At 38.4% G+C, this 12,665-nt stretch overlaps 1 protein-coding gene across 1 annotated transcript in view; it reads left to right on the plus strand.

Annotated features, from left to right (window-relative positions):
- COL6A5 (collagen type VI alpha 5 chain) overlaps positions 1-12,665 on the plus strand; it is a 111,593-nt gene that overhangs the window by 12,117 nt on the left and 86,811 nt on the right. Inside the window, exon 2 of the mRNA XM_066244768.1 lies at positions 11,133-11,228. Within this exon, the coding sequence (XP_066100865.1) occupies positions 11,162-11,228 (67 nt within the window). The 5' untranslated portion in view covers positions 11,133-11,161. The remainder of the gene's footprint in view (positions 1-11,132; positions 11,229-12,665) is intronic.

A 12,665-nucleotide genomic window follows, 5' to 3' on the forward strand; every position in this document is an offset into this window, starting at 1 on the left:
GTATTGCCCTTGCTTCTTTGTCAAAGATCAATTGACTCTATTTGTGTGGGTATATTTTTCTGTTCTGTTGCATTGATCTGTTGGTTTATTCTTTCACCAATACACTGTCTTGATTATTGAGCTTTATAGGAAGTCTTGAAGTCAGGAATGTCAGAGCTCTGACTTTGTTCTCTCCTTCAATATTGTGTTATCTATTTGGAGTCTATTACGTCTCTGTATACATTTTATAATTGGGTTCTCAATATCTACAAATACTTGCTGGGATTTTGATTGGGATTGTGTTGAATCTATATAAGTTGGGAATAACTGACATTTTGACAATATTGAGTCTTCCTGTCCATAAAAATGAAATATCTCTTCATGTATTTACTTATTTAATCAAAGTTTTATAGTTTTCCTCATTTAAATTTTGTACATATATTGTTAAATTTATACCTAAGTGTTTAAGATTTGGCCATGCTAATGTTAAGTGGTATTATGGGTTTTTTTGGTTTTTTTTTACAGGGACAGAGAAGGAGTCAGATAGGGGTATAGATAGGGACAGACAGACAGGAACGGAGAGAGATGAGAAGCATCAATCATCAGTTTTTTGTTGCGACACCTTAGTTGTTCATTGATTGCTCTCTCATATGTGCCTTGACTGCGGGCCTTCAACAGACTGAGTAACCCCTTGCTCGAGCCAGTGACCTTGGGTCCAAGCTGGTGAGCTTTTTGTTCAAGCCAGATGAGCCCGGGCTCAAGCTGGTAACCTCGGGGTCTCGAACCTAGGTCCTTCCGCATCCCAGTCCGGCGCTCTATCCACTGTGCCACCGCCTGGTCAGGCAAGTGGTATTATGTTTTTAATTTCAAATTCCAATTGTTCATTGCTGGAATATAGGAAAACAATTGACTTCTGTATATTAGCTGCAACCTTAGTCTCAGGAGGGTTTCTTTTTATTCTTTAGCATTTTCTAATAGATAATCATATCATCAAAATATAAGGACAGTTACATTTCTTCCTTTCCAACTTGTATGTCTTTTATTTCCCTTTCTTAATGCATTAACTAGGACTTCCAGTACAATGTTAAAAAGAGTAGTGAAAAGCACCATTTTTGCCTTGTTCCTAGGCTTAGTGAGAAAGTGTCTAATTGCTCACCATTAAGTATGATTTTACCTATAGATTTTTTGTAGATGTTCTTTATCATGTTGAAAATGATCCCCTCTAAGAGTGCAGAGAGGTGTTTTTTTCCTTATAGATGAGTTTGGATTTTGTCAAATGCTTTTTTCTGCCTCTATTCATATGACCATGTAACTTTTTTTTTAACCTGTTTAGATAATGAATTACATAAATGGATTTTTGAATGCTGAACCAGTCTTACATACCTGAAATAAATTTCACTTCATCATTGTGTATAATTCTCTTTATATATTGTAGGCTTTGATTTGCTAACATATTTTTTAAGTATATATTTAAAAATCTACATTCATGAAAGTATATTTGGTCTGTAGTTTTCTTTTCTTGTAATATCTTTATCTGGTCTTGATAGTAGAGTGATTCTGGCCTCATAGAATGATTTAAAAAGCATCCTCTCTCCTTCTAGCTCCTGGAAGAGATTGTAGGAAATTGGTATAATTTTTCCTTAAGTGTTTGGTATAATTCCCCAGTGAATCTAACTGGGCCTGCCTGGTGCATTCTGTTCTGCAAGATTATTATTTATTGATTTGATTACTTTAATAGATATAAACCTATTGAAATTGTCTATTTCTTCTTGTATGAGTTTTGACAGATTGTATCTTTCAAAAAATTGGTCCATTTCATCTGGGATATCAAATTTGTGAGCATAGAGTTGTTCATACTATTTCTTAACCATTCTTTTGATGACCATGGGATCTATAATGATGTAATCTCTTTAATTTCTTTCTTTCTTTCTTTCTTTCTTTCTTTCTTTCTTTCTTTCTTTCTTTCATTAAGTGAGAGGAAGGGAGGCAGGGAGGCAGAGAGACAGACTCCGGCATGCGCCCAGACAAGATCCACTCAGCAAGCCCCCTACAGGGCGATGCTCTGCCCTTCTGGGGCCACTGCACCATTGCTCAGCAACTGAGCTATTTCGGAGCCTGAAATGAGACCATGGAGCCATCCTCAGCTTCCACATGTCAGGCTGCCAGGCTGATGCTCTACCACTGAGCCAGCTGGCCAAGGCCTCTCTTTAATTTCTAATATTAGTAATTTGTGTTCTCTCTCTTTTTTTCTTAGTTAGCCTGGCTAGAGGCTTATAGATCTTTTTAAAATTTTTATTTACTGATTTTAGTGAGAGAAGAAGGAGGGGAGAGAGAAAGATAGATAGAGAGACAAAGAGACAGGAACATTGATCTGTTCCTATATGTTCCCTGACTGGGGATTGAATTGGCAACCTCTGCGCTTTGGAACAATGTTCTAACCAATCAAGCTATTCAGCCAGGGCTAGAGGCTTATAGATTTTATTTATCTTTTCAAAGAACTGTTTTGGATTTTGCTGATTTTCTATTTTCAATGTTATAGATTTCTGTTCCATTTTTTAAAAGGTTTTATTTATTCATTATAGAGAGGGGAGAGAGAGAGAGAAAGGGGGAGGAGCAGAAAGCATCAACTCCCATATGTGCCTTGACCAGGCAAGCCCAGTGTTTTGAACCGGCAACCTCAGCGTTTCCAGGTTGACACTTTATCCACTGTGCCACCACAGGTCAGGTACTGTTCCATTTTTAAATGATTACTTTTCTTCTACTTACTTTGAATTTAATTTTCTTTTTTCCCCTAAGGTGGATGCTTATATAATGTTTAAATGACTGATTTTAGATCTTCTTTTCTGATCTCTGCATTCAATACTTTAAATTTTCCTCTAAGACTGCTCTTGATGCATTCCACAAATTTTGGTAACTTGTTTTTCTTCTTCTCATTTTGTTCAAAATATTTTTAAATTTTTCTTGAGGTTTCTTTTTTGACCTATGTCAAAAAAGCCATGTCAAGAAGTTATTTAGGAGGGTGTTGTTTGATCTTCAAGTATTTAGAATTTTCTAGGTATCATTCTGTTATTGACATCTAATTTAATACACTGTAGTCTGAAAGCAGGCATTGTATGATTTCTAGTCCTTTAAATTTATTAAAGAGTGTTCTGTGGCCTAGAATATAATGTATCTTGGTGAATGTTTCATATGAGCTTTAGAAGATTGTATATTTTGCTATTTTTGGATGAAATATTTGATAGATGTCAATTATATCCAGTTAATGATGATGCTTATTAAGTTCAACTATGTCCTTACTGATTTTCTGTGTGCTGGATCTGCCCATTTCTGATGGAGGGATGTTGAAGTCTTCACCTCTAATAGTAGATTCATATACTTCTCCATCTAGTTCTATTGGTGTCTGATAGATAAATGGTTACTCAGCAGCCATCCCAAGAACAATGCAGGCCTGGAGGAGGAAGAAGGGCTTGAAACAGAACATTCTCATCTCTCACTGTAAGGTTATAGTTAATTTGCTTGCTATATTTTCTTAAGGGTGTCCTGGCCTCCCCTTTGAAATGCAGCAAGATGTTTGTGTTCACAGCAGGACCTGGGAAATGTCCTTGGGAGTAAACGTTTGGGAGGAACCTGACCTTAAGGTTAGGAAAGGAGACAGCCAGTCTTGAAGGAGGCTAAATCAGGAATCTTAAATCTTTACTTTGTATCCTGAGAAAAGGTCACAGATAATTCCCAGAGGTGCCAGGACCTGGTTGTTCCTGAGAGACACCTGACCCTGGCTATCTTGAAGATTTACCAAGGATACTAGATAGGACCACGTTGATTAGGCCTGTGCTACATTGGAAGAACTTGCAAAGGAGGTGTTCAGCTGAACCCCCACCTCCTACTCATCAAGTTAGTGATCAAGGCCATAGACCAAGATATGCTAATCTGTCCCTAGCCCCGATATCTAATGCTCCCTCCCACAGCTCAGGGCTGACACCCTTTGCTGGTCTCAGCCTGCTTGCACCCAGGGGCTTTTAAAATAAATTTTCCTCTTTGAACACACTAGCCTCATGTTTTCAGTTCAGCCCATATTTTCTGCCTTTGAGTGTCTGCCTCTCGTATTTTGATACTCTGCTGTTAGATGCATACACATTAAGGATTGCTATGTTGTCTCAGGAAATTCACCTTTTATGATTACGTAAGGCCCCTCTTCATCACTGATAAATTTTCTAGCTCTGAAGTCAGCTTGTTTGAAATTAATGTAGCTACTAATATTTTGTTGTAATTAGTGTTAGCATGGTATATCTTTGTCTATTCATTTTCTTTTAATCTATATGTAATTTAGAACATATACTAAATTAAATTTAATATAAATTTTATTGAATTTATATTAAAGTGGGCTTCAACAACATAGAGCTGTCTATCCTTTTGATATACTCTAATAATATTTCTTAGTGGATATAGTTAGGCCACTGACATTTAAAATGATTATTGATATAGTTGGATTAATATATCTACTATATTTGTTAGTTTTCTATTTGTTGTTCTTGTACCATGTTTGTATTTTTGTCTCCCACTCTTTTTCTGCCTTTTGATGTTTTTATAATATTGCATTTTCTCTCCCTTTTTAGCATATCAATTATCCTTCTTTTTATTTTATTTTTATTTTTTGGTTATCCTTCTTTTTAAAAAAGTATTTTTTTTAGGGTTGTCCTAAAATTTGCAATGTACATTTACAGCTAGTCTAGTTCACTTTCAAATAATACTATTTCACTTCAAGGGTACTTCAAGCACCTTATAATAACCAATTATCCTTAATTTCTTCTTCCTGTCCCTTGTATTGTTGTCATTCATTTCACATATATAAGCTATAATCATCAAATGCATTGTTGTTATTGTTTTTGAACAAACTATTATCTGTTATATCAATTAAGAATAAAAAAATAAAAGTTTTTCTTTTAATTTCATTTATTCCTTCTCTTGTGTTATTGTCTTCATTATAGTATTTTCTCATTTTCTGGCATCTGGGGTCTTACAGACTAGGAAGGGCCTGCCACTCTCCAGAATAAGCTAATTCCTAGGGATCCTTAAAGGATTTGTCTGCAAGCACTCCTTTGATATGCAAACCAATGAATCCTGAGTCCATACTCTCACTTGCTTCTTCTTAATTAGGTCTTGAATTCTGGGACACTCTCCCCCTATCCTAATTGTCCCAGTTCAAGGTGTTTGGCAACTAGGGATAACCTTTACAGTCCAGATCCTACTGAAATTACCCAAACTATCCACTCTAAGTCTGTTTAGCTTGCTTACCTTGCCTTACCCATTCCTTCCCAGGAAAACCACAATAAATGCTCCTGCCCACAATTCCTCTCTCTCTGTCTACTCATCAATCCTCAGTTCTTCCCGATGTGGCCCTGCATGGTGTGCCATGCTTCCTATTTCTAAGGGATTGTGAGTAAAATAAAAACTTCTTCCTTCATGATAATTATTTTGTATCTGGTACATGTTAGCCAATGAAAACAAATCCTGGGTACCATTAAAACATGAATCTTTATGTAGATCCAAGTTTCTGATCTATAGTATTTTGCTTCTCTCTAAAGAGCTTCTTTTTTTTTTTTAAAATAATTTAATTTTTTTAATGGGGCGACATCAATAAATCAGGATACATATATTCAAAGATAACAAGTCCAGGTTATCTTGTCATTCAATTATGTTGCATACCCATCACCCAAAGTTAGATTGTCCTCTGTCACCTTCTATCTTGTTTTCTTTGTGCCCCTCCCCCTCCCCCTTTCCCTCACCCTTTCCTCCCTTCCCCTGTAACCACCACACTCTTATCAATGTCTCTTAGTTTCACTTTTATGTCCCACCTACGTATGGAATAATGCAGTTCTTGTTTTTTTTCTGATTTACTTATTTCACTTCGTATCATGTTATCAAGATCCCACCATTTTGCTGTAAATGATCCGATGTCATCATTTCTTATGGCTGAGTAGTATTCCATAGTGTATATGTGCCACATCTTCTTTATCCAGTCTTCTATTGATGGGCTTTTTGGTTGTTTCCATGTCCTGGCCACTGTGAACAATGCTGCAATGAACATGGGGCTGCATGTGTCTTTACGTATCAATATTTCTGAGTTTTGGGGGTATATACCCAGTAGAGGGATTGCTGGGTCATAAGGTAGTTCTATTTTCAGTTTTTTGAGGAACCACCATTCTTTCTTCCATAATGGTTGTACTACTTTACATTCCCACCAACAGTGTATGAGGGTTCCTTTTTCTCCATAGCCTCTCCAACATTTGCTATTACCTGTCTTATTAATAATAGCTAATCTAACAGGTGTGAGGTGGTATCTCATTGTAGTTTTGATTTGCATTTCTCTAATAACTAAAGAAGATGAGCATCTTTTCATATATCTGTTGGCCATTTGTATTTCTTCCTGGGAGAAATGTCTGTTCATGTCCTCTTCCCACTTTTTTATTGGATTGTTTGTTTGTTTGTTGTTGAGTTTTATGACTTCTTTGTATATTTTGGATACTAGGCCCTTATCTGAGCTGTTGTTTGAAAATATCATTTCCCATTTAGTTGGCTTTCTGTTTATTTTGTTATTAGTTTCTCTTGCTGAGCAAAAACTTCTTAGTCTGATGTAGTCCCATTCATTAATTTTTGCCTTCACTTCTCTTGCCTTTGGAGTCAAATTCATAAAATGCTCTTTAAAACCCAGGTCCATGAGTTGAGTGCCTATGTCTTCTTCTATGTACTTAATTGTTTCAGGTTTTATGTTTAGATCTTTGATCCATTTTGAGTTAATTTTAGTACAGGGGGACAAACTCCAGTTTCATTCTTTTGCATGTGGCTTTCCAGTTTCCCAGCACCATTTATTGAAGAGGCTTTCTTTTCTCCATTGTGTGTAGTTGGCCCCTTTATCAAAAATTATTTGACTATATATATGTGGTTTTATTTCTGGACTTTCTATTCTGTTCCACTGGTCTGAGTGTCTATTTTTCTGCCAATACCATGCTGTTTTGAATTTCGTGGCCCTATAATATAGTTTGAAGTCAGGTATTGTAATGCCCCCAGCTTCATTCTTTTTCTTTAGGATTGCTTTGGCTATTCGGGGTTTTTTATAGTTCCATATAAATCTGATGATTTTTTGCTAAAGAGCTTCTTTTAACCTTTCTTGTAAGACAGGTCTACTAGTAACAAATTCTCTCAATTTTTGTTTGTTTGAGAAAGTCTATTTTTACTTTACCTTAAAGGATAATTTCACTGGGTGCAGAATTTCAGGTTGATAGTTTTGTTTCTTCTCTCAACCCTTTATTCCACTCCACTTTCTTTTTGCTTGCATAATTACTGAGAAGTTTGATGTAATTCTTATCTTTGGTCCTCTATGGATAGGGTAGCTTTGTTTTGTTTTTTTTGTTTTGTTTTGTTTTTGTTTTTGGTATTTATTTTGCTTGGTGTTCTCTGAGCTTTCTAGATCTGTGTTTTCGTGTCTGACAATAATTTTGGGGAAATGCTCAGTCATTATTGTTTAAATATTTCTTCCCTTCCTTTCTTTCTTCTCCTTCTGGTATTCCTATTACACATATCTTGCATTTTTTGTAGTTGTTCCACCATTTTTGCATATTTTTTTGTATCTCTGTGACCTCACTTTTGATGAACATAAGAAGAGTTGATGCTTCTCAGTTTCTTCCACTTTTTACCTGCTGTTAGGAGGACAGAAAATGACTTCCAAATCCTTACATGCAAGATAGAAAATTGGAAGTCCCAGGACAGTTTTAAGAGAGAAACAAGGTACTGTTCATCATTACACTGAGATGAAAGTCATAAACTAGCATTCTCCTGGGAAACCACATTATATATTTGAAATGTTTAGCTCTTCAATTTTATGTTGCTTATCCTCCACCTCACATCCAAGAAATAAATGCATTTGACATTTCTTAATAATTGGGAGCAACTCTATATACTCAACTGCATTTACGCCTAAGTTACTATATACATTTTATTGAATTTAGCAAGTGTTTACTTGCTTGCATTGTATTAAGATAATCCCAAATAGAAGTAAACATAGCCTATTCTCTTAAAATTTACACTAAAGCTGGATGACAAAACACATACACAGAAGTAAATAATATGGCTGAATAAAATATACACCCCAGCTCTTTGAAACATAGAGGTGTGGACTGAGTGTTGGGAGCAGACGGGAACCTGAAAGGTGGATGTGGCTACAGTAGTCAAGGTGTAGTAGCCTGGGCAGATCTTAAAGTGTAGTTGGGATTTGAAATTGTGCTTAAGACAAGACTGTTCATGCTTGAGGCAGAGGAAAAACAGTGCAGATACCAGTGGTGGGATTCAGCTGGTTTGCACTGGTTCAGCAGAACCGATGCCTAATTTTTTGTTGAGTTTGGTGAACCGATGCTACAACAAAGAATTGATGCTTCTTATCTCTCTCCCTTCCTGTCTGTCTATTCCTGTCTAGGCCCCCCTCTCTCCCTCAAAGAAAAAAAAAAAGAAGCAATACGGAAATATCTTAAATAACAGTTTAACTGTATTTTGTCAGGTATTAATATTTTTAAATTAATATTTTAAAACTATTATAATACAGTCTTGTGTACCTCTTTTATTGTTCTTATTTAAATATTAAATGCATGAAATAGTGAACTACCTTTTGGTATATCTTTTTTATACTTAAAATGGTCATTAGGGCAGAAAACTGGTTGTTAAATTATTTGAATACCACCACTGGTGGATACCATGGTGTTTGGTCAGCTCCAAAGTGAAGGGGAATTTGAAATTCCTCTAGTGAGCCTGGTTCTGGAGAGTTGCAGCAGGCACAAAGCATCATAGAGACCCCAATCTTGGATTTCCCAGTAGGCCTGGTATCCAAGCACTGTCATTCATTACCAAATGTATACTGTACAGGATTCTTTGGCATGGGAATCATCAAATGGGTCAAGTACAAATGGGAATTATTAGCTGAGGTACCTAAAAATGTCTAGGGGGTGGGCAGACTGATCAAGATGTTGATGTTATCCCAAACATGTTTCTCTCAATCCTGGTGCTCTTCTTCATGGTAGCAAGATGACTCCAGACACTGTGAGCTTTTGTGGAGTTCACATGAGGAGATGGCTTGACCTTTAGTTCTCACCATCTTCCATGGACCTCTTGCTCCTTTGGCTGCAAAAAGAGAGAAAGAGAAAAATTAAACTTTATTGTTTTAGAATGTTATTTGTACCATGTTTGATTTAGGATTTAGCAGTGTAAACCTCTAAGAAACTGTTTACATACTTATTTCCAATCCAGCGGGCTCAAGACTTACACCAGGGCCTTTGATATGTTATAATAACTTACTAAATGATCGCTTTTCTTTTAGTGTTTGAACCTGTAAACATGGCAAGCTTTGCAGTGCACCTTTGTAATTTCACTAAATTAAGCTTTTTTTTTTGTTTTCCTACATTATCAAGTCACTTTCAGAGCTCACATCTTATATTATGAAACAGACTGCCCCATAGAAAATACAGTTTCTCATTTGGAATGTGTGAGATTTTTCTTCACAGATGTTTATGACCAAAGGAATGTAATCAAGAGAAAGGAGGTAATTCATCATTATTCCATTATTACTCTGATTTTGTCTCCTGGCACTGGCTGTGGAGTTCCATTCCCCAGCTCCGTGTGGCTGGCCTACATGTGTGGACCATCCCCACAGGAAGGAGCGAGGCCGGCTGGGTGCTGCCCAGTGTGCAACGTGTGGAGCCTCCTCCTGAGATGTGCAGTTTGGCTACTGATTCCGCCTGAAGCAGGGTGGGGGTGCCCTCCCCTCTGAGATGATGCTAGCTTTGAATTCTGATCAGCCTGTGAGAATTTGAGTGTTTGAGTATTTGGAAGTGTGAGAATGGGCAGGTTAGTTCACTTGGCAGCTACTTGAACTTGGAGCTTCTCTGTGGCCTGCGTCTGGTTTGGGGTATATGGTATTCCTCCAAAATGGCCACTTAACTTCCCTAAGGTATCATTCGTTCATGCTACTCTTTGCTCCAGAACCTCCCATCATGGCATCAAAGAACGAGACTTTGGGGTTCAGATGAGCCTTAGAGATGTGTTTCAACCCTCTCTTAAGTGCTGGGCCTCCCACTCTGCTGTCTTGGGACTTCTACACCCCCAATATTTCCTTCACTTTCCCATTTATTTTGGAAAAGTTGCTAATTTAGTACTGGCTGCTGGCTTCCTGTACTACTCTCAGTATGCCACAGGAGAGACACAGGGAAGTTGAGCCATCTAAGAACCAAGCACCATTGCCCTGGCCAGTTGGCTCAGTGGTAGAGCGTCGGCCTGGCGTGTAGAAGTCCCGGGTTCGATTCCTGGCCAAGGCACACAGGAGAAGCGCCCATTTGCTTCTCCACCCCTCCCCCTCTCCTTCCTCTTTGTCTCTCTCTTCCCCTCCCGCAGCCAAGGCTCCATTGGAGCAAAGATGGCCCGGGTGCTGGGGATGGCTCCTTGGCCTCTGCCCCAGGCGCTAGAGTGGCTCTGGTCGCGGCAGAGCGACGTCCCAGAGGGGCAGAGCATCGCCCCCTGGTGGGCAGAGCGTCACCCCCTGGTGGGCGTGCCGGGTGGATCCCGGTCGGGCGCATACGGGAGTCTGTCTGACTGTCTCTCCCGGTTTCTAGCTTCAGAAAAATAAAAAAATAATAATAATAAAAAAAGAACCAAGCACCATTGAAGGGTGACTGCGGAGAATGAATACAGGGTCTGGGATAGATGTGCTGGGTGAGGGTGGGAGCCTAGATCACAGTACTGGAAGTTTCCTGTTGTGGGGAGGCTGCCCTCTTTCATCCTGTCTCGTCTGGAGGGACACGAGCTGTCCGCCAGTCCTCGGGGATAGTGGTAGCCCAGGGAATAGACTCCAAAGTTAGATTTCTCTTTAAGGCACAAGCAATATGAAGGCTAGACAAATCAGAACAACATACACTGAAAGAAGCAGAAGTAATGGAAAAAGCAAATTAAAGGTTTAGTCCAAAATTTTAAAAAATAAAGGTTTAATCCAGTGGTTTTTGTCCACTAGCCCATGGACCGGTGCCAATCTGCCAGAAATTTTATGCCGATCTGCAAAAGAATTAACAACCCTGATGTTGTCTGAAGATTAATGTCTTAACTTTTTTTTTTTCCCACAGAGTAGAAGCAAGAGACCTTCACTAACAAAATGAAGAACCTGATCATTATATTTGTCCTAATCCTTTGGACTAAAACATTGGCATACCAGAGCCCAGGTACTGGTATATTTAATGCTTATTATTATTTAAGAAAATAAATACTTTTATGTCTCAACAAACCTTTAATAAATAGAGAGAAACAAGAAATTTATTCATTTACTATCAATCAAAATTTGTTGACAGTCGATATTTATTTCATATCAACTTACTACTTTGATTTAAATCAGAGTAGACATTACTTAGTTGTCATTTGAGGTATACAATATTAAGATAACTTAACCTTTCAAAGATGACAGAAAACCAAGGGCAAAAGTAATGAATTATGCTGTACCTGGCTAGAAAAAACTTCAATTATTCATTGATTTGCTTAAGCCCCAGTGTTCCCTGTCTCTATGAATAGAGTCAACCCATTTGTTCTGTACTTCAGTTTGCATCTTGGCCTCAATAAACCGAAGAAAAAATGCAAAATGAGTCCCACATAGGAAACACATTCTATCACCTTCCTTTTCTTTTACAATCATAAAATAGGGAAGGGACATGGGTTCTGTATACAGTATATATTCCATATATATATATATATACATATATGTGGAGTCTGCCCTCTTTACACACACACACACACACACACACACACACACACACACACACACGACGAGAGAGGATATAAAAACTAGGCTTTCTACTCTCCTGCTACCCTAGGATTTCCTGATGAATTTCTGAGTTACTTTGAAAGAAAGTTGTTAGACATTGACCAGAACATCAGTAATCTCGAGAGTGGTGGCAGCTGACCATGACTGCTAACCTAGATGCTGGTGGTGCATCCCCTGGCCCTGGCCCTGGTGCTTTTTATCAGGCTGCTACACACCGACCCCTGCCCCCACACCACCAGCTGCTGTGACCATTTTCCTACAACAACTCCCATCTGAACCTCACTTTCTCGGGAGAATTGCTCTCGGTTTTCCCAGAGCCGCCTTACTCAGGAGGTTACGTCCGTAACCCTCTGATCCTCCCCTCCAGTTCCTGGTGCAACCAGTGTGGCTGACAGGAGAGTAGAAAAGATGGTCTCTCTTTTCTCAAAGTGTAAGTAGTACTCCAGTACCCTTCGATCAGGACAAGGGTGGACCTCCTGCTCTACTCCCCTCTGGCTTCCCTCACCCTGTTTCTCCTCAATCTAGCCCTACTCCAAGTCCCCGTCTCGGGTCTGCTTCTAAGCTTCCAACCCGAGACAGCTGCTTACTCGATCCCATTTCTAAAAGCTGCGATTACTCCACACACCACATGCAGACTTTCTGGTATCATGTTTTTTTCTTTAGTACAATATCAGAGGTTAGGGTTCGAAAACCAAAAAGAAAAAAATAAATAAACACGTCGATTGCTTCCAGCATAGAGTTGAGAAAGAAATTTATTGGCTAACTTTACTGAAGTCCTTTTGTTTGACATTTTAACAAAAACAAGTACATCCAGAAGATACTTTCCTTGGGGTTCTAAGTTACC

This window comes from Saccopteryx bilineata, chromosome 10, assembly GCF_036850765.1.
Source record: "Saccopteryx bilineata isolate mSacBil1 chromosome 10, mSacBil1_pri_phased_curated, whole genome shotgun sequence".
In the NCBI taxonomy this organism is placed as follows: Eukaryota; Metazoa; Chordata; class Mammalia; order Chiroptera; family Emballonuridae; genus Saccopteryx; species Saccopteryx bilineata.